General features: G+C 43.4%; 2 protein-coding genes across 5 annotated transcripts; one reads left to right on the top strand and one right to left on the bottom strand.

Annotated features, from left to right (window-relative positions):
- Window positions 1-94: 94 nt before the first annotated feature.
- Window positions 95-10,008, top strand: TTC9C (tetratricopeptide repeat domain 9C). The gene is made up of 3 exons (XM_079105133.1): window positions 95-1,112; window positions 5,397-5,579; window positions 8,214-10,008. The coding sequence occupies exons 1-3, from the start codon at window positions 875-877 to the stop codon at window positions 8,306-8,308; spliced, it is 516 nt and encodes a 171-aa protein (XP_078961259.1). The 5' UTR covers window positions 95-874; the 3' UTR covers window positions 8,309-10,008.
- On the bottom strand, window positions 8,884-15,449 carry ZBTB3 (zinc finger and BTB domain containing 3). 4 transcript variants are annotated; one of them, XM_079105124.1, is made up of 2 exons: window positions 14,526-15,449; window positions 8,884-14,244 (listed from the first exon to the last, which is right to left on the bottom strand). In XM_079105124.1, the coding sequence occupies exons 1-2, from the start codon at window positions 15,174-15,176 to the stop codon at window positions 12,622-12,624; spliced, it is 2,274 nt and encodes a 757-aa protein (XP_078961250.1). In that variant the 5' UTR covers window positions 15,177-15,449; the 3' UTR covers window positions 8,884-12,621. The 4 variants fall into 4 exon arrangements, with proteins under 4 accessions (XP_078961250.1, XP_078961251.1, XP_078961253.1 ...); XM_079105125.1 differs by having other exon boundaries at window positions 14,691-15,449; XM_079105127.1 differs by having other exon boundaries at window positions 15,134-15,449.
- Window positions 15,450-21,468: the final 6,019 nt, after the last annotated feature.

Below are 21,468 nucleotides of genomic sequence, written 5' to 3'. Positions count from 1 at the left end.
GTCATCCGTGATCGTCCGGATTTTTCCAATTGGCGAAGAGACCAGGGGGGATTTTTTTTTTCCGGGTTCGTCCGCTAGGGAGGCGGGGTCGTTTCTGCGGGATTACTTTTCCGGAGCCGCTTCTGATTGGGTGGTGTGGCGCAATGCGCGCGACCCTTCAGCTACCAAACTGCCGGGAGGCCTGACTCTTTCCTCTCCGTGTCCTGCCCTTAAACTGAAACCTGGGAGGAGACTTCCGGGCGTGGGCATCTGCAGAGCGCTAGAAACTGGCCCGGCCACTGGGGCCTTGCAGTTGGGACGCTAACGAGGCCTCCTCAGCCTCGTCTGCGGGGGAGGGAGCACGGACCTCGTTCACCTAGATCTTCAACTCACAGCACAGACATCGACAAGTGCCCGTTGAGTACGACAAATAAAGAGCTGGGAAGGAGGGAAGCCCTCCTGTGCTCTAGCAGCGGTCACCGCCTACTCCCTTCTTCTTCCAGGTCAGGGGGTGTGTCCACTAGAAAGGAGGAAGCGGATTCTGCCGGCGTTCACACGCCTGCCGCATTTCCCTAGTAGGGCCTTTTAGTTTTCGCGGAGTCTTCTCTACACGGGATTGCTTCTTTAGGAAAGCATTTAATCCTTGGCTTCCTTATGCTCACATCCTTTCCCTAACTAGTTTTCCTGCACTTCGGGAGACTGAAAAAGACTGCAGAGAGGTGGTGTGTGTGTGGGTAGAAACAAGCGAAGCTTCCCTCCCAGGTGCTCTCCTGGAGAAGAGCAGTCGTTTGCTTTCCTAAGTCGACTACCAGAATCAGTTGTTTTGATCCCAAGCCCAGAGCTTCAGTGCTCTTTCACCTCCCAATTCCACAAGAGCAGTGAGCGACCAAGAGTTATGGAGAAGCGCCTGCAGGAGGCTCAGCTGTACAAGGAGGAAGGGAACCAGCGCTATCGGGAAGGGAAGTACCGTGATGCAGTGAGTAGGTACCATCGAGCTCTGCTTCAGCTGCGGGGTCTGGATCCAAGTCTTCCCTCCCCGATACCTAATCTAGGGCCTCAGGGCCCGGCTCTCACACCTGAACAAGAAAATATCCTGCACACGACCCAGACAGACTGCTACAACAATCTAGCTGGTAAGACAAGGCTGAAAGGGTGGATAGAGCGCATCAAGGCAGGAGTGTAAAACTGAACCCTGGGGGCGGGGGGACCCCTGACCCTTTTTTCCTACTGTCATCCAGTTATTCGGCCATGAATTGAAATCTGTCTCCAATCTGTAGAGCGTTCATCGAGTTGCTACAGAGCAAGGCTTTTCAGACCTCACTTGGAGGATGTTAAAACACAACGCTCTGACCCCTACCCTCAGAGATTCTGATTTAGTTGGTCTGGGGTGTGGATCTTAGTGACATGCTTCTTAGAAGCTCTTCAGTGATGCTAATAGCTTTAGAACATTTTACACACTGTAGAGAAAAACTGGCATTGTTTCTTTAAGAAAAATTTAATATTTGGGAAACAAGTTACTTGCTTATTACTCGATAGTTTGAAGGGCCTTTCCTCTTTCCTATAAGTCAGATAACTTCTATAACTAGTATCTTTAGTTTCCTGATGGCCTTGAGGGAAGAGATGGATGCCATAGTATGACTCGGATTAACTTAGTAAGAGAAAGAAAACTTCTCAAGTTTGTTTGGTGACAAGCAAAATAATCATAGAACCAATTAACTTTTTTTGCAATATATGAAAATGTTTTAACAGTCCAAGTTCAGGTCGTAGAAATTATTAGGGGCAGTTTTTATGTTTCATAATTGTTATTTGAAGAGTGATTTTTTTTTTTTTAATTTTTCACAGTGCTGGAAATGGAACCCAGGGCCTCATACATGCTTGGCAAAGTCTGTATCACTAGTCTACACCCTCAGCCATAAAAAGTGATTTTTAAAAAAATCCAATTAACAATATTCATTAGTAATGGGTTGTTGAAAACCTATTCTTTATATAAGTGTGTGTCTAGTGCTACTCTTAGACTCAAGTAACAATAATAGCAATTACTGTATCTTGTTTTAATTAATTCACATCAACAATTATAAGGTGCTGAGGATTAGCTGTATAATAAAGCACATAAAGATCCCTATACACAGGTTGGGAGTGTAGCTTGGTGTACTTAGGTTTGATACCCTGTACTAGGAAAAAAAAAAAAGGAGAGAGATATATATCCCTGTACTCTTCACACACAGGCATGGAGACGTTCAATTTTAAAAAGAAAGGTAATGAATCAAACAATATTGCCCTATGTAAATTTATGATTTTTAATTAAAATAAAAAATAAATAGATAAATAAACCAAAAAAAAGGGTTAGGTAGGGCACAGAAAGGTGACATTTATTAAATACCATGGACAGATACCATTTAAGCCCTTTGCATATACTAACTTATGTGTAACAACAATCCTTTGAGAAAGTTTAAGGAAACAAACAGTATGTGGTGGGGCTGAAATTCAACCTAATCAGTCTTAATCCCAGAGCTTAAATTCTTTCTTTTCTTTTTCCCTTTTCCTTTTTTTGGGGGCAGTGATGGGGTACAAGGGATTGAACCCAGGGCAGCTTTATCTCTGAGTTACACCCCCAGTCCTTTTTATTTTTTTAGCTTGAGGCCAAATCTCCCCAAGTTGCTCAGACTGGCCTGGAACTTGTGATCTTCTTGCCTCAGTTTCCCCGGTTGCTGGAATTACAGGTGCACTCTACTGCACCTGGCCAGGGCTTAAATTGTTTTTGCAGAATTCTGTACTTTTTTTTTTAATCTTGGTGCTGGCACATGCTAGGCAGGTACTCTACCTCTGACATATACCTCTAGACCTGAATAGTGTACATATTACAGGATAGAATATGTATTAGGGAATCGATCAAAAATTAAGGAAACAAGATGTTTTAGAAATGGTACTTGTAAATACTCATCACCATCTAATATAGCATGTTACACTGCTTATTTCCCATCTGTCTGGTTAAATATATGTTGCTTTGACCCCTTAGGTGGTCTTTTGGGACTGTGCCTTAGGCATCTCTAGAGCCTCTGGGGATGCTTGGTACATGACTATAAAGATGCACTGAAATGGGCTGGAGTTGTGGCTCAGTGGTAGAGCACTTGCCTGGCATTTGTGAGGCCCTGGGTTCAAAACTCAGCACCACATAAATAAATAAAATAAAAAAAAGATCCATTGACAACTGAAAAATATTTTTTAAACATTGCACTGAATTGGCCCAGTGTGTCTTGGGAGGCTGAGACAGGAGAATGGCAAAACCAGCCCCAGCATCTTGGTGAGGCAATAAGCAACTTCGAGAGACCCTGTCTCAAAAAATAAAAAAAGGCTAAGGATGTGGCCAGGTGGTTAAGCACCCCTTGATTCAAAAAAAAGCACTGAATTAGCAATTTTCATTTATTGAGTTCTTATAACATTTTGAGCAGTTTATCCTCATTTTACAGATAAGGCAATCAGATGATGTCACTAAAACCCTCCAGTGGCCTCTCATCACATTTAGGAGAAAATCCAAATTCTGACCCTTGCCCACAGCCCTTAACACAACCTGACTCCTCCATATATGGAAAGCTGAAAGCAAATTTCCACTTTCAGACTTGTGGGCTCTCTCTGCAGGACTAGAATGCCCTGTCCTTTGAATGATCCCTGTCATTCAGATCTTGGCTCAGAAGTCACTTTCTATCTTTTCTGTGGTGCTGGGGATTGAAACCAGACTTTGTATGTGCTAGGCAAGCACTATACCACTGAACTATATCCCCAGGCCCCGAATGTCACTTTCTTAGAGAAGCCTTTGATAACCAAGCAGCACTCTAACTTCATTCACTCTTATCCCAATAGTTTTATTTTCTTCAAAACACTTAAAGTTTTATTGTTTATTGTGTATCCCTCCCACTTGGGGACTAGGATACATAAGCTTTATTTAATCAGTAAGATGGCTACTTCATTCTTTTTATCCTTTGCTCCTAGTTCAGTGTCTGGCACATAGTCAGTGCTCAGTTGCTAGTTGTCAAATGAATTAATGATGTTAGGGTGATGGATTAGTTGACACATGAAACCATATGACCACTTGTTGGGGATGTTTTAGAAGGGATGCATAGACCCTTTAATGTCTTCCTCATCCTTGAATTGTGGTCCATCTTTGCACCATGATTTAATAATAGTGTGCTTAATTCCCACAGTTGTGGAATGGGAAATGCATTTTCCTTCTTTTCTTTTTTTTACTACCAGGGATTGAACCCAGGAGGGCTACACCACTGAATCACATCCCCAGCCCTTTTTATTTTTTGGGACAGGGTCTTGCTAAGTTGCCGAGGGCCTTGCTTAGTTGCTGAGACTGGTCTTCAACTTCAGTCATCCTGCCTCTGCCTCAGCCTCCATAGTTGTTGAGATTTCAGGCATGGGTCACCACACCCTTCCTTCTTTCATTATAGGAAGGGGCAGGGGACATTGTTCAGTGGTAGAGTGCTTGCTTGCCTAGCATACAAGAGCCCCAGGTTTGAGTCCCAGTGCAGGAAAAAAATTAGAGAAAGACTGACTATTGCCTTCTAAACATTTTATATTTTGAGGCCCCATTAAATTATCCAAGAGAATAGTGAAGTGAGACATTGTCATTGAGAATGATGCTGATTTTGGAGTTAGAATTTGGTTTATATTTCATAATTACTTCACATAGCAGCTGCAAGATCTTAGACAAGTTGCTTAAATTCTATGAACCTTGATTTCTTTATCCATTAAGTAGAAGTAGTAACATCAGTTTTCATAGCATGGATGAGAAGATTGAAGAAGATAAGGGTGTACCAAACACATGGAACAGTGCTTGCTAGTTCCTCACAATAGCAACCAGTGCTGTTGTTTTTTGTTTTGTTTTAACTATTATTTTGTTTGTTGGTGCTGGGAATTGAACCCAATTTCTCATATATGCTAGCAAGAGCTTTACCACTGAGCCACATCCCTAGCCCACAACCATTGTTTTTAATGAAATTGCAGTACAAGAACTGCGGAGAGATGCAGAATTCAGGATACAGAGCCATAGATAGAAGAGATAAGAAGTATTTTAAATAAAATTGTGAAAAATGTTCCTTCTGGTCTTAACAACTGGGTCTAACTCAGTGCTAGATATGAAGAAAGCAATTGGTAGATATCAAAGTAGAACTCAGTGCTAGACATGAAGAAGACAACGGGTAGATATCAAAGTACACTGCCAGTATATAAACCTTTTATTCCCTGCTGTGTCTACAGTGCCTGAAAGAGTGTGTGGCAAATGGGAGACAGTCCATATTTGCTGAGTGAGTGAACACTGAGATCGTCTTTGCTGGATACTGCCTGGAGTTGGTAGTGGAACCTAGTATAATAAGGCTTTCCTCCTCCTTCTTTCCATCTTTAATTTGGCCCATTAGCCTGTCTCCTTCAGATGGAGCCAGTGAACTACGAACGAGTGAGAGAGTACAGTCAGAAAGTCCTGGAACAACAGCCTGATAATGCGAAGGCCTTGTATCGGGCCGGGGTAGCCTTCTTCCATCTGCAGGACTATGACCAGGCTCGGCACTACCTCCTGGCTGCTGTCAATAGGCAGCCTAAAGGTGAGTGAGAAGGGTGTTGAAGTGGTGAGGGCAAATAAAATTGTCCTGCTAGCCTGGTACTGTGGCACAAGCCTGCAATCCCGGCAACTCAGTAGCCAAGGGAGGAGGATTGAAATCTTGAGTACAGCCTTGGCAACTTAGTGAGACCCTGTATCAGAATTAAAGGTGGTGCACATTGGTGATCCCAGCAGCTCAGGAGGCTGAGGCAGGAGGATCAAGAGTTCAAAGCCAGCCTCAGCAATTTAGGGAGGCCTTAAGCAATTCAGTGAGACCCTGTCTCTAAATAAAATACAAAATAGGACTGGGAATGTGGCTCAGTGGCCCAATGCCCTGGAGTTCAATCCCCAGTACCCCCCCTCCCCCCCAAAAAAAATCCTTCTACTCCTGCGTTATTTCAACAGAAAAGCAGTGATTATTAATTTTGTAGATAACTTTAGGAAATATATGCCTATTTTTATATATAAAGGCTTATTTTATTATTTTTTATATATATCTATATAGACGTGTATGTAGATGTAAAATATCTACCACCACCCTCCACTATGGCAAGGATTTTTTTTTTTTTTTTTTTTTTTTTTTTTTTGGGTGCTGGGGATCGAACCCAGGGCCTTGTGCTTACAAGGCAAGCACTCTACCGACTGAGCTATCTCCCAAGCCCCCTTAGCTCCAAGATTTTAGCCCAGTGCTTTGCATGTATGAAGCATGTACTCTACCAATCAGCTACACCTCCAGCCTTAATTTTAAAATTTTTTTATCTTATTTTTTTAGTTGTGGATGGACTCAGTACCTTTATTTTATTTATTCATTTTATGTACTGAGGATTGAATCCAATGTCTCATACATGCTAGGCAAGTGCTCTACCACTGAGCCACATCCCCAGCCCTTCAGCCTTATTTTTTACTGATATATACAAATTAAATCTAAAAAAATGTGATTTTTTTTTTTTTGATACTGGGGATTGACCCCAGGATCACTTTACCACTGACACGCATACCCAGTCCATCTATCTATCTATCTATCTATCTATCTATCTATCTATCTATACTAGGGATTGAACCCAGGGATGCTGAGCTATATCTCCAGTCTTTTTATTTTTTTCAGTACTGGGGATTTAACTTCAGGGGTACTTTACCACAGAGCTCCATCCTCCAGCCCTTTTTATTTTTTTAATTTTGGGACAGGGCCTAAGTTCTGAAAGGGGCCTTGAACTTGGCCATCCTCCTTTCTCAGCCTCCTGAGTCACTGGGATTATAGGCTTGAGCCAGCATGCACAGCCTAGTCCTTTTTTAATTTTGATACAGGATCTCATTAAATTGCTAACAGCCTTGCAAAATTGCCCAGCCTGGCCTCAAACTTTTAATCCTCTTGCCTTAGCCTCCCAAATGACTTGATTAGAGGTGTGGACCACATGGCAACATATAATGTGTTGATATGTTGTGTCATGTTTAAATCAAATTGAATATCTCCATTTTATTATTTCTTCATAGTGAAAACTTTGAAATCCTTTCTTCTAGCTTTTTGAAATGTACATTATCATTTTCTGTAGTCACCCTACTATGTGCAACAGGGGAAGCACTATTTTTCAATATTCATTTCTTAGCCTTTTTTTTTTTTTTTTTAATGTTTTTAGTTGAAGGAAGACACAATAGCTTTATTTTTTTATTTTATGTGGTGCTGAGGATCAGACCCAGGACCCCACACATGCTAGGCATGTGCTCCACCACTGAGCCACAACCTCGGCCCTTCCTAGCCTTTTTGAGTGTAACTGTTGAAAGAATGTGGATCCCAGTCAATAATTTCAAAAATCCTCATTCTGCTCCCTTTCCAGCTGGGTACTGGTCTTTGCTTTAGCTATCATTCTATCCCTTCCTTAGTTCAGCTAACTCCAAGCTTGACCTAGAAAAAGAGACAGCCTACTGAGAGAATTTGAGATTTGGTACTTTGTTTCCAAGGCAAAAAGAACACTGTGAAGCTCATGACAGGCTTATTCCTGTGTTGGTTTGTTGTTTTGTGCATCCTGGCGTAGAGCATCTTCTGGAGGCTAAAAACAGAGGGGTTCCCAAACAGTTCTCACCGATTTAAATGAATGTCATACCCACTGGGAACTAATAAAGATATAAAACTCAAGCCTTTATTAGTTCATGTTTCTTAACTTTCAGTTACATAGATTAGGCACCACCAATGCAAATAGTATCTTTAGAAGCTCTGCTGTGATGGTAACAACTATTTCATCAAACTCCCTTTCATTATAAACTAGCAACCAGTCCAACCCTATACAGAGATTACATGTGGGGGTGGGTACTGGGGTTTGAACCCAGGGCTTCTACAATGCTAGGCAAGTGCTCTCCCACTGAGCTATGTTCCCAGCATTTTTTTTTTTTTTTTTTTTTTTTTTTAAATTTTGAGACAGGGTCTCCCTGAGTTGCTGGGATTACAGGCAATTGCTACCGTGCCCAGTTGATTTTTGAAGAATTCAAAGTGGCATTAATCAAGGGAATTTACTATTGAATAGAATAATTGTGATATATTCAGATTTTGGAGAGAGAAAATGAATGGGAGTGTTTTACAACTCTCCCTAATCCTAGAGTGCTATCATGGTCTAACTTTTAATTGCCTTCTCAATCATCTTCCAAGATGCCAATGTCCGGAGGTACCTCCAGCTAACGCAGTCAGAACTCAGCAGCTACCATAGGAAAGAGAAGCAGCTGTACCTGGGCATGTTTGGTTAACAAAGAATGATGCTCCTCCACTTGAACTTCGGTGAACCATTAAAGACCCATCAAGGGGAAACCTGAGCCTGAGCAAGAGAAATTAACCGTATACCTCTGACCCAGGTGGATTTCTGTTTTGTTTCCTATTCTGCACAAACTCTTTACTACTTAGACCATCTGTGTCTTTTTTTTTTGGTCTATCCATCTGTATATTTGTATAACTTTCAGTATATGTTATTGTTGGCAATGCTTGCCTCGAAAAATATACCAGACAACATTCATCAGCTATAGGTGGAATAATTAATCATATTTCTGGCATAGATTCAAAGATAGATGTTGCTAGGTGTATTCACATTCAAAGGAGAAGGCTAGCAGAGGATGAAATGGTAAGGATAGGCAGAAAGGAGTTTCTTCCTTTGTTTTCTCAGATACCCAAAGCCAAACAGGAAAATATATTTTTTGTGGAACTAGACAATTATAAAGTGGACCCAAATGTATTTAAATGAAAGATTTGAAATTAATTATTTTTATTTAGATTAATTCCTTTCCCTCTTCATATTTCACAAACATTCAGATTCTTTTTCCCCCTACAAAAGTATCTAGTTTCTCTTTCTCCCCTGGTAATTCTAGTCCTTGCTTTTGCTTGTACTCTTAAAAGCTTTGGAGCCATGTATTTAAGTATTTAATAACCCTTCAGCCCTGTGCCCCCCATCAAAAAAAATGCTGGAGTAAATATTTTAATTTTTAAGAGGGGGACATCTGTAGTATGTTTGTTTCTCTAAAAAAACTTAGGGTATATTAGCAAGTCTTCTAGAAACAATACTGATAGAGCAGGATAAAAACTTTAATACCTTCTTTACCTGCTCTTATATTTTGCAAGAGCTCAGGTCCTAATGGAGGAGGGAAACAATGAGGAAGAGCTGTTATTGCTTGGAGTCTTTAAAGCACCTGATGGAACTATGTGGAATCTGTTAGGTGATGGTCACAGGTTGCACATCAAGTGCTGTCCTGGCTCAGTCGGAGGCTCCATTAACCAGGAGCTCCTTTGTCATTCTGTTTAGTTATTGTGGATAATGTCTATAAAGATGCAGGTACCAAATAGTAGGTGAGACATCACTGCCTCTACCCATATAAGTAAAGGTCATGAGCATGTGCCATTAGCCATTATAGACCCACAAAACAAAACACTCTAGTCCCTTATCAATATCATCCATCTCCCAAAGTGTTAAAACTCCTCTTTGTTCCTCTCAATACCTTTAAATAACATGACCATCAACTTACAGCAGAAAGTTTTTCTGACAAATAATCATATGAAGTCCAAAGACAGAACTAACAAGTTTAGGGTTAAATGGTGAATCTTATCAAGTCTGTTTAGCCAGTTTTTCCTTGATGTTTCCTGTAGTAATTTTCCATCCACTGATTCCCAACCTTCCCCTTGATTACAAATCCCTACTTGTCCTCATTGGAGTTGGAATTTAGTCCAATCTCTGTCTCCCACTGGAAGACCTGGTTGCAGTGTTTCCTGTACCAATTGACATGTTCCCATGAATACAGTCTGCCTCACTATGCTTTAAATTTTTTAATTTTATTTTATCATGGTTGCATGTTTTGTTTGGGGTTTTGTTTTCTGATGTTCTGTTGTATTTTATTAAAAACAATGTTACAGTAAGCTGTTTTCTGTATCAATGAGGAAAAAATAAAACTAGTATTTAAAAATGCACTTTAGAAATTTATTTCATTCTCTTCTTAGCACTACTAAGAGATAGCACAATGGTCATATTACATTTCAGTTTTTATTTCAGAGGCCAGTTCTTAATGCAGATGTTAACAGAAAAGTGGACAAAGGAAGGCAGTCTGATGCAGTCTTGAGGGGGTCTGACAGGCCCACGTCCTGATGGAATTGGCCAGAGGGTCCCTAAATCTCTGTATTTAAAAGTTTGTGGTGGCGGAGCCCACTCTCTTCACCAAACCTTAATAGTTTCTGCACAGGACTTGAAGATTTTGAATGAGGACAAAGTATTCATGGCGATGTGAAAGATCATACTCTGGTACATGTAAGACAGTCAGAAATTTTGTTACCCAAATTCAAAACCACCACCTTCACAGTTTGCCTAGATCCTGCACTACCTGTACTTATATGTAGTTAATATTTTATTTATGGGCTGGTGTAGCTCAGTGGTAGAGTGCCTCACACACGCTAGGCCCTGGGTTTGATTCCCAGTACTGCAAAAAAAAAAATAAAATAAAATAAAAAATGTAATATGTGTTTTTAATTAAATTTTACATTTTTAGAGACAGGGTCTCATTATGTTGCCCAGGCTGGCCTTAAACTCTTGTATTCTGAGTGATCCGCCTGTTTCAGCCTCCTGTGTACCTGGGACTAAAGGTGTGTATCACCATGTCTGACTCTAGGTTTCACTCAACAATGAAAATGTTAAGAATTATCAGCTTGCACTTCCCATAATGGCCTAGTGAAGCAGTTTTCATTTGTTTTTGTTATTCTTTCGGGACTGGGGAGTGAACCCAGGGCCTTGCACAAGCTAGGCAAGTGCTCTACCATTGAGCTACATCCCCAGCCCTTTCCATCTTGAGACAGGGTCTCTAAGTTACCCAGGCTGGCCTTGAACTTGGTTTCCTCTTATTTCAGCCTGTGAGTAGCTGAGATTACAGGCGTACACCACAGTGGCTGGCAGTGAAGTGGCTTTCTATGGCCCAGGTCTTTGCTTTTCAGCTCTTTCTTTTTCCTATAATTAAAAAGACAGGTTACTAGGAAGAATTTATAGTGTAGAACATGACATGGCCCCCCCAAAAAAGGGTGTTTTTTTTGTTGTTGTTGTCATTTTCGTTTTTATCACTTCTTTTTTTCTTTCCTGCTTTACTTGCACTCAGGTCCCTGCATGCTGAGAAGAGATTTGTAAGGAGAGAGCTAGTCAATTCCACAGATCACTCTTTCCCCGGCCTGGCAGACCCTCCTATATTTCTGGAGCTCTTTTCCCCACCTGGCATCAACACCCCAAATTCCCATTTCTTTGCTCCCTTCACTGACAGTAGCCACCTATATGATTTTTGGTAACTAACAAAACCTTGCTAAGCCGCTGTTAACCATGTTTTCAAAGTGAAAAAGGGGCCTATAATATCCTCTCATGCAGAGCGTCTTGCTTTAGCGATCCCAAGCAGCCACCACTTCGCACCTCCCTCCACAGGTCCACCACCATGAGGCTACTGTTTTCTGCCTTGCAATCTCTCATCTTTGGACACCTCAGTTCACACTCAAAACATGTAGGCAGAATTTTCAAGTCTTCGACACAGTATCTGTCATTGAAACAATCAACCAAAATCCTTTCTACACGGACAGCAAAGGTGACAAGGGAAAAAAACCAAAAACTTAAAAGGACAAGAAAACAATTTTCAGTTCTTTGCTAACTATGTTCAACAATATTTAAACGAGCGTCCCATGCCTGGTACCTGGAATCAAAAGCCAGGTTCAAATCCTGACTTACCCCTTAATCAATTCTGCGACCTTAAACAAATTAACCTGGGGCTTTTTTGTTTTGATTTTGGTACTGGGATTGAACCCAGGGTTGCTTAACCACGGAGCCACCTCCTCAGACCTTTTTTGTATTTTATTTAGAGACGGGGTCTCACTGAGTTGCTGAGGCTGGCTTTGAACTTGCAATCCTCCTATATCAGCTTCCCAAGCCGGTGGGATTACAAGTGTGCACCACCATACTAGCTAATTTGAGTTTTTTGAGCCTCACGTTTCCTCATCTGAAAAAAATAGCGGTAGATAGCTATTACCCCACAAAGTGGAGAAGTAAATGAGTTTTATATGAAGTGCCAAAAAACAGCCCAAAACACAAGAGCTCAACTACAATAATAAACCATAATTGTGTAAGATTCCCCCAATTTGTAAGGTTTACACTGCCCCCTGCTATCTCACATTTTTTCCTCATAAGTGATCAGATCTTCACCCCTCCCCCAAGCACAATGTCAGCTAAAGAGTTGGAGGAAAGATTTGAAGTCATGCAGGTTTGTGGAAGAAACAAGCCAACACCAGTTCAAAGATAATTTCACTGCTCGCTTTATGTTCCAGAATGTGGAATGAGAAGTGATTACACCTCAGGAAAATTCCTAATGCCCTTGGGGAGAGCTGGCTTATCTGTTCTGGCCCATAAAGTACTGCTTGTCTGTCTGGATAAAAGAGTAGGAACTTTCAGCCCAGGCAGAACCTTCTATCACCCAGCAGGAGTGACAAGATGCTTCCAACCTTCTCTGCTGCCATCAAACAATGGCAAGAGCAGGGCTGGTATCGGCTCATGCTCACCCAGATGTTAGTTTTTGGAGCCAAGTACAAAATCTTTGGGTGGTCCACCACTGCTCTGTCTCTCTGCTGTTGGGGAACCAGGGAGGGGCTGCACCCCTAGAACGGAGCCAGCTTCTGGATCTGGTTTGCTGCGTTTGGCCAGATCCTCATTGTGAGCTTTGCGGATGTGGCGGTAGAGGTCCCCTGACTGTGTGTAGCTGCGCAGACAGTAGCGGCACTCATAGGGTCGCTCACGTGTGTGCACGGTGGCGTGTCGCCGCAGTGTATAAGAGCATGAGAAGGTCTTTCCACATGTCTTGCAGGTGGGAACATCCTCAGTAAAAACCCCAAAGCTCCCTGAGGCTGCTTCATACTCAGAAGGTGGGTAAAGTGGCTCATGTAGGGCTGGGGGTGCAGGCAGGGGTGAGGTCACCAGTCCTCGATGATACTGCCCTGGACCAGGCAGCAGATGGTAGGGCAGATGAGGGTCTGTAGGCAAGAAGTGGTCGCTTGGCCCCTCCTCCAGTCCTGTTGCCCCTGGTTCCTCAAAAGCCTCTGGCTGGGAGGGCTGTCCCCCATACACTGCTCTTCCAGGTGGGAACAGTCCCTCAGGACCTGGAGTCTGTTCCTCTGATACATCAGTCTCCTCATCAGAGATCACAATAGCTTCTACTTTTACCTGGACCAGCTCAGCTTCTGCTGGAGCTGGAGCCTGGGATGGAACTGGGGCTGAGGTTGGAGCTGGAGCTGGAGCTGGAGCTGGCGCTGCAGCTGGGGGATAGAAGCCTTGCAAAGGGCCTCCAGTATCCCTTGGTTCCACCACCCTCAGACTCTCAGGACCCACATCAAGAGGAGCCAGGGGCTCCACTGAAACTGCTGGGAGGCCAGAAGAGAAGTAGTTTGCAGGAATGGTCTCTGTGGAGCTACTGGGGCTGGCAAGAGAGACAGAGACATCAACTACTGGTGGGGGAGGTGCCCGCAGATGTGGTGAGTCAACCTCCATGCCAGGCTGTGTAGTGTCAGCCCCACCAGGCAATGGTGGCTCATCTGGAGGACGGACAGTAGGTAAGGGAGCAGCCAGGCTTTTCCATTCCTCTTTGCCCCAATGGCCTGATGTCTCAGGGGATGCCAACAAAGACCGGGGGCCATGGGAAGTGCTGGACAAAAACTCCAAACTAGGGGGTTGTGAGTTGGTTTCTTCCTCCTTCTTGGTACTATCTGCCTCTGCCAAGGCCCGGGCTTGCAGCCTCTGCTTACACACCTTCACGATGTCATTCATATGCAAGTAGCTGGCAGCTGCCAACACATCCTCGAGAGGGGTATCTCCCTTCAGAGCCAGCTGGCCAGCATACATAAAGTCCAGAAGCAGCCCAAAAGCAGGGGCTGTGACAATCTCATTGTGAATACACACCAGATCCCTCTTGTCCAATTCCCGCTCCTTGTAGAAAAGCTGAAAGAATGGGCTGCAGGAGGCCAATACAGCCCGATGTGCCAAGAACTGGGTGCTACCCACCATCACGGTGCAGTCACAAAGGAAACCCTGGGACCGCTGCTCCCGGAGGCTCTGCAGCAGCTGTTGACTGTGTTCTGGGAACTCCATAGCACCCCACGAAAGGAAGGGCGCCCAGGTAAGGTCCCCAACAGTGGCTCCCTGGGAAGAGAGGAGAGTGGATTAGGGCAAGTAACTTCCCCAGCAGCCTTAAGGTCAGTCCTTAACTACCGCTTACCACCAGAAGACCTCTGGCAGCACAGACCCCACCCTAAGACGCTCCCTTTAAGTTACTACCCTTCTCTTTCCTACGTCACGCCCAAAGATCTCCTACTAGCTCCGCCCCTCAAACCAACCTTAGGATCAGGCCCCGCCTCCGGTCGAAAAGGCCCTGCCCCCGGAAGTCCCGCCCCCTAGCCAGCCTCGGCTTCCTCGATGCCCACCCGGTAGCTTCCAGCGGCTTCTCCTACTAGGAGTCTCTTTCGCTCCCAGGCTTTCCCGAGCGATGCCTTTACGCTCCACTCCGAGAACTCCCTAAGCCTCTGCCTCTCGCATTCCAGGTTAAGGACTCCCGAGGTGGGAACTAGCAGAGAAAGCTGATCCCTTACCCACCAGCGAGCAGCCACCAGGCGAGCTCCGCCCCGTCCCACCTTCTCGGTCTTGATTGGCTCAAGCTCTCCTTCCCCCGTTGAGGATTGGCCAAATGTCCGCGATCCCACCTCTCTCTGGCCGGCGTGTCCAAATGGTGCTCGGGGCCATCGCTCAGATAGCTGGGAGCCCGATTGGTTATCACTCCTGTCTGGAACTTGTCCTGTTCGTCCCGCCTTCTCTGCCTCAGAGCCATCTGGATTGGCTGAGCTTCTCAGTCTACCTGAGGCTGCAGGCGGGCGGGAGCCCGAGGGGCTACGGTTATGGTGTACCTGGTTGTGTGGGAGTGAACGGCACCCCCACTGTGGGGTGACCGGGAAAATGGGGGACGACAAGCCAATGTGGTACCCTGGCGACTCGGGTCTTAGGCTCTGCGGAAACCGTGGGCAAGGGCCACACATACCTCTGACCCGCAGTTGTCTCTTGAAGGTCCCTTGCTCTGACATTCCTTGATGCACCCAATGCTCTAATGGTCCCAGGGCCCCGGGTTCGGTAATGGTGGTGTCAAGGAGCTAGCAGCTCTGAGACTGTTGCGGTGTCCTTAGCCTAGACTTTATGGTCAACTTAAAATGAAGAGAATAGACTGCCCCCTGTGTCCAGTGATGGTAGGAAAGGGTCAGGGCTTTACAATATCCCAGAACAAGTCGAGCGTGGTGGCACATGACTGTAATCCTAGCCACTCAAGAGTTGAGGCAGGAAGATCCTAAGTAGGAGTCCAGCCTGAGGAATTTAGCAAGACCCGGTCAAAAAAAAAAAAAAAAAAAAAAAAGACCTGCGATGTAGCTCAGCAGTAGAGAACCCCCCTAGTTTCAATCCCCAGTATCGCAGTAAGTAAGTAAGTAAGTAAATAAATAAATAAGTAAATAAATAAATAAACAAATACATAAATAATAAATGTCCTAAGACAGGATATTTTAAAACGTGGCTACTTCTGGCGGGGTGCCATGGTGCACGACTTTAATTTCAGCGAAGCACAGCAAGTTCGAGGCCAGCCTAGGCCATTTAGCAAGATTCTGCCTCAAAATAAAAAGGGCTGGGTGCCAAGTGCTAAAGGCACACCTGTAATCCCAGCGATTGAGGCTGAGGCAGCAGGGTCTCAAGTCCAAGGCCAGCCTCCGCAATTTAGCAAGACCCTGTCCAAAATGTAAAAAAAAAAAAAAAAAAAAAAAAAGGCTGGGGATGTAGCTCAGCAGTTGAGTGAGTTGAGTGCCCAGGTACCATGAAAAATAAATTAAATTGAATTATAAGGTGGCTACTTCTGAAGAAATATCTCAGAATACTTCAGTTCCCACACATGCAGAGGAAAGGGCTATAAATTGTGAGTTGGTGATTTCCCGCCTCCAGTCTGACCCCAGCAGCACTGTGGTTGACAGCATTTTCAGAAGAGTATCTCAGTCCTCTGGTCTCCTTCACCCATCACACCAAGCATCTCCATTTTGTTCTTCAATCAAGCCTCCAAGCAGAACCAACTGGAGTTAGGGAGAGTTCCTCTTTCCAGCATCCTTGTGACAGACACAAGAATCTTAGCTTGAGATCACACCTCTACTCATCTTCACAAGAAACTTTTAAAAATATACTTATTAATCCATTACAAGATGATGGCAATAAGCCAACTACTGGCTTTTTTTGTTTTGTTCTGTGCTGTGGATTTGACTCAGGGCCTTGCTCATGCTAAGCACATACTCTACTAATATTTTCAATTTTTATGAAAAATAACTATATTTGCCAAAATAAAAAAATTTCAGTGAGAATAACTGGCATTTATTTGCATTTTTTCAAATCTCTGTAATATCTAAGTTAACAGAAGAAAGTTAGATTTTCACATCTGCTTCTGTTTTCATCTATTATGATATATTGTTTTGATTGGAGTACATGAAGAAAATCTGGCACCATAGAGGTGTAACTGGAAGAGGATCCCACCAATCTCTTGGAAGTGTCTTTCTGGGCCGACTCATGAAGCACACACCCAGCGAATCCGGAGAATGAGTTGAGAGGATCAGAAATTGGAGGCCAGCCTGGGAAATTTAGCCAGTCTGTGTCTCAAAATAAAAAACAAAAGGACTGGGGATGTAGCTCAGTGATAAAGCACCCATGGGCTCAATTCCTGGTACCCACCCACCCATGCCCCAAAGTAGAAAGTTTCTGTTGCAGACCACCTTTTGAGGTCTGCTATCCTAAGTTTTCAATCACACACTTTGAGGAACAGACACAATTGGCATTGCTCTGGTATCATTTTTTGTCCAAGACTGAATCTCAAGCAGTAGAATATGAACTAGTTAACAAGCTTATATACAGATTCATACACGAATGCCTCCACTTAATCTATGTGGATCTAAGGTTTCTCATTTATAAATGGGGATAATAATAGTACTAACTTCATTAGGTTGTTATGAGAATTGAGATAATTATATAAAGAGCTTACTTAACACAGGCATTTAGGAAGTAACCAATAAGCAATATCTGCTATTACCATGCTTAATTCTTTTTCATTTTTGCTTTTTTTGGGATTGAACCCAGGGGTGCTCAACCAATGAGCCACATCCCCAGCACTTTAAAACATTTTATTTAGAGACAGGGTCTTGCTGACTTGCTTAGGCCCTCGCTAAGTTGCTGAGGCTGGCTTTGAACTTGTGATCTTCCTGCCTCAGCCTCCCAAGCCACTGGGATTACAGGCCTGTGCTACTGCACCCATATATTTTTAACTATCTTTCTTTCTTTTTTTTTTTTTGTTTTTGTTTTCTGGACTGAGGATTGAACCCAGGGGTGTTTTACCATTGACTTACATTCCAGTTTTTTTATTTGAAAGAGGATCTTGCTAAATTGCTGAGGCTGGCTTCAAAATTGTGATCCTCGAAACCTACCACAGACTGCCAGTGGATCGCCAGCTGCCTGCTGTTGCCTGGAAGTCCACTGTCATAGTACCTGCAGGTTTGGTTACATGTGACTGCCACCATTTTGAGACAACAGCCAGGACCTGTAGGACCCCTGGTGGACTGACTGAGCCCTGTCTCCAGGACCCCTCAGCATGACCAACCACTCCCTGCTTCTGAGACTCCCAGACCCACAGACTGCACCCCACCGCCAGCACCCCTGCCCAACTAACCACACCCTGCCTCCAGGACATCCAACCGACCATGCTCACACCCGAGCTGCAGCTCCCCATTTGCCAACACATTTGGAAATCAGAGTGGCCATCTTGGATAAACCTGGAGGCTGTGTTGGCAAATGGGGAGCTGCAGCTCCGGATGTTGGCGTGGTCAACTGGAGGTCCTGGAGGCGGGGTATGGTTGGTAGGGCAGGGGTCCTGGAGGTGGGGTGTTGTTTGTCTAGTTGCGGGATCCTTGAGGCGGGGTGCAATCAGTTGGTCTGGGGATCCTAGTGGAGGGGAGCAGTCAGTTGATTTGAGGGCCCCAAAGGCAGGGAGTGGTCGGTCAGGCTGAGGGATCCTGGAGATGAGGCTCAGTCAGTCTGCCCAGGAGTCCTACAAGTCTTGGCTGTTGTCTCAAAATGGCAGCAGCCACATGCAACCAAACCTGCAGGTACTGTGACAGTGAACTTCCAGGCAATAGCAGGCAGCTGGTGCTCCACTGGCAGTCTGTGGTGATTCTGCTGACTGCTGTCGGAGGATTGGGAGGTGACCCTCAGGTGGTTGCTGATGGGCAGGTGAAAGGCAAGGTAGGATGGACAGGCAAACAGCAGGCAAATGGCAGATGGTAGGTGCCAGACAATGAGCAATCTGTACTCAAAAAGTAGTCAATATGCTGGCAGACTGCAGATGATCGCAGTAGACAAATGGGGTTAACAGCAGGGGATTGATAAGCAGCAAAAACTGCCTCATCAGGAAACAGATATCCTCTGCTTGAAACCGGAGTTATGGTGTGACAAGGAATGCAGCCTCCCTCTAGTCCGCCATCTTGGATCTCGCAGGATATAAAATCAACATGCATAAATCTAAAGCATTTTTATACATAAGCTTTGAAACATCTGAAAGGAAAATGAGGAAAACAGCATATCACAATATCCTCAAAGAAAATAAAATACTTGGGAATCAATCTAACCAAAGAGGTGAAAGCGCTCTATAATGAAAACTATAGAACATTAAAGAAAGAAATTGGAGAAGAGCTTAGAAGATGGAAAAGATTTTCCATGTTGGATAGGCAAAATTAATATTATCAAAATGGCCATACTTCCAAAGTATACAGATTTAACACAATTCTAATTAAAATCCCAATGACATTTCTCATAGAAACAGAGATAGCAATCATGAAATCCATCTGGAAGAACAAAAGACCCAGAATAGCCAAAGCAATCCTGGGCAGGAAGAGTGATGCAGGAGGTATCAGAATACTAGACCTTAAACTCTACTATAGAGCAATAGTAACAAAACTGGCATGGTATTGGCACCAAAATACACAGGTAGATCAATGGTAAAGAATAGAAGGCACAGAAACATACCCACATCAGTATAGTTATCTCATACTAGACAAAAGTGCCACAAACTTACAATGGAGAAAAGATAGCCTGTTCAACAAATTGTGCTGGCAAAACTGGAAATCCACATGCAGTAAAATGAAATTAAACCTCTGTCTCTCACCCTGCACAAAACTCAACCCAAAATGGATCAAGGATCTAGGAATTAGGCATGAGACCAAATAGAAGAAAAAAAGTAGGCCTGAATCTCCATCACATTGGATTAGGACAAGACTTCCTTAACAAGACCCCCACAGTTCAATAAATAAAAGCAAAATCAATAAATGGGATAGATTTAAACTAAAAAGTTTTTTTCTCAGCACAGGAGACAACCAATAATGTGAAAAGAGAGCCTACAGTGTGGGAGAAAATCTTTTCCACACACACTTCAGACAGAGTACTCATCTCCAAAGTTTATTAGGAACTTAAAAAACTTTACACCCAAAATACAAAGAACCCAATCAATAAATGGGCTAAGGAAATGGGCAGACATTTGACAGATGAAGGTATACAGGTGATCAGCAAATATTTGAAAAAGTGCTCATCATCCCTAGTAATTAGAGAAATGCAAATTAAAACCAACCTAAGATTTCGTCTAACTCCAATTAGAATGGCTATTATCAAGAACACAAGCAATAATAAGTGTTGGCGTGGATGTGGGGGAAAAGGCACACTCATACATTGCTAGTGGAGTTGCAAATTGGTGCAGCCACTCCGGAAAGCAGTGTGGAGAATCCTAAGAAAACTTGGAATGGGTGCTCGCTTCAGCAGCACATATACTAAAAAATGGAATGATACAGAGAAGATCAGCATGGCTCCTGTGCAAGGATGACACGCAAATTCATGAAGCGTTCCATATTAAAAAAAAAAAAAAACTTGGAATGGACCCACCTTTTGACCCAGCTATCCTACTCCTTGGTTTATACCCAAAGGACTTAAAATCAGCATACTACAGTGATGCAGCCACATCAATGTTCATAGCAGCTCAATTCACAATAACTAGACTGTGGAACCAATCTAGATGTTCTTCAACAGAGGAATGGATAAAGAAAATGTGGTATATATACACAATGGAGGGCTGGGGAGATAGCTCAGTTGGTAGAGTGCTTGCCTTGCAAGCATAAGGCCCTGGGTTCAAATCCCCAGCACTGCAAAAAAAAAAAAATATATATATATATATATATATATATACACAATGGAATATTACTCATCCATAAAGAAGAATAAAATTATGGCATTAGCTGATAAATGGGTGAAGTTAGAAAATATCATGCTAAGTGAAATAGGTCAAACCCAAAAAACCAAAGGCTGAATGTTTTCTCTGATAAGTGCATGACAATATATAACGAGGGGGTGTGACGGGGGGAAGAAAAGAATGAAGGAACTTTGGATGGTATAGAGGAAAATGGGGCGGGAGTAGGTGGGGGACAGAAAGGTAGTAGAATGAAACAGACTGTATTGCACTATGTATATGTACGATTACATGAATGGTGTGAATCTACATTGTGTACAACCATAGAAATGAAAATTGTACCCTATTTGTGTACAACGAGTCAAAATGCAGTCTGTAAAAATAAAAAAGATTTTAATAAAGAAATTGTGATCCTGATGCTTCAGCCTCCTGAATTACTTGGACAAGTGCCACTTTTCTCAGCTTAATTATTTATTCTAATCCACTGTCTTTCTTAGTGTGCATCTGGAGTCCCAGCTATTCTGAAGGCTGAGGCAGGAGGATTGCTTGAGTTCGGTGGTTGGAGGCCAGCCTGGGCAACATTGTGAAACTCCATCTAAACACACACATGAACAAACAGATTGGTATATGACAGAGTTTTTGGATAAGATCCCAAAAGTGCAGGCAACAAAAACAAAAAACATTCAAACCTGATTGCATCAAACTAAGAAGCTTCGGGACACACAAAAATAAACATTAAGCAGACTGAAGAGACAACCTACAGCATTGGTTTAAACTATAGTTACAAAAATAAGCCCACATACGAAATAGAGCATCTGAGACAGCTCTCTGTCCAGAACCTCCTGTGGTCATAATGAAGCACACTTGGAAAAGCCATGCACACACCTTCCCTGTGCACAAATGCATTCGCCAACCCAGAAGTTCTCCAAACCAGGTAATTTACGGGTGTTTATGGAGGTTCTAATACATAGATGGTTGATTGAATCATTGGTCACTGGTGATTAACTCAATCCCCTGCCCTTCTCACCTTCTCAGAGATTGGGGAGTAAAGCTGAGTGTTCCAACTCCATCATGCC

The sequence above is a fragment of the Sciurus vulgaris genome, assembly GCF_902686455.1.
Source record: "Sciurus vulgaris genome assembly, chromosome: 11".
In the NCBI taxonomy this organism is placed as follows: domain Eukaryota; kingdom Metazoa; phylum Chordata; class Mammalia; order Rodentia; family Sciuridae; genus Sciurus; species Sciurus vulgaris.
Note: the sequence above shows the minus strand (reverse complement) of the source record. Positions and strands in the feature narration are given on the sequence as shown.

Bases quoted from the DNA above. Each gene is read 5' to 3' on its own strand.
- TTC9C (XM_079105133.1), top strand. From the start codon at position 875: ATGGAGAAGCGCCTGCAGGAGGCTCAGCTGTACAAGGAGGAAGGGAAC. The intron at 1,113-5,396 runs GTAAGACAAGGC...TTGGCCCATTAG, and splicing joins CTGCTACAACAATCTAGCTG to CCTGTCTCCTTCAGATGGAG. The intron at 5,580-8,213 runs GTGAGTGAGAAG...TCATCTTCCAAG, and splicing joins TGTCAATAGGCAGCCTAAAG to ATGCCAATGTCCGGAGGTAC.
- ZBTB3 (XM_079105124.1), bottom strand. From the start codon at position 15,176: ATGTCAGAGCAAGGGACCTTCAAGAGACAACTGCGGGTCAGAGGTATG. The intron at 14,245-14,525 runs GTGGGCATCGAG...CTCTCTTCCCAG, and splicing joins AAGCCGCTGGAAGCTACCGG to GGAGCCACTGTTGGGGACCT.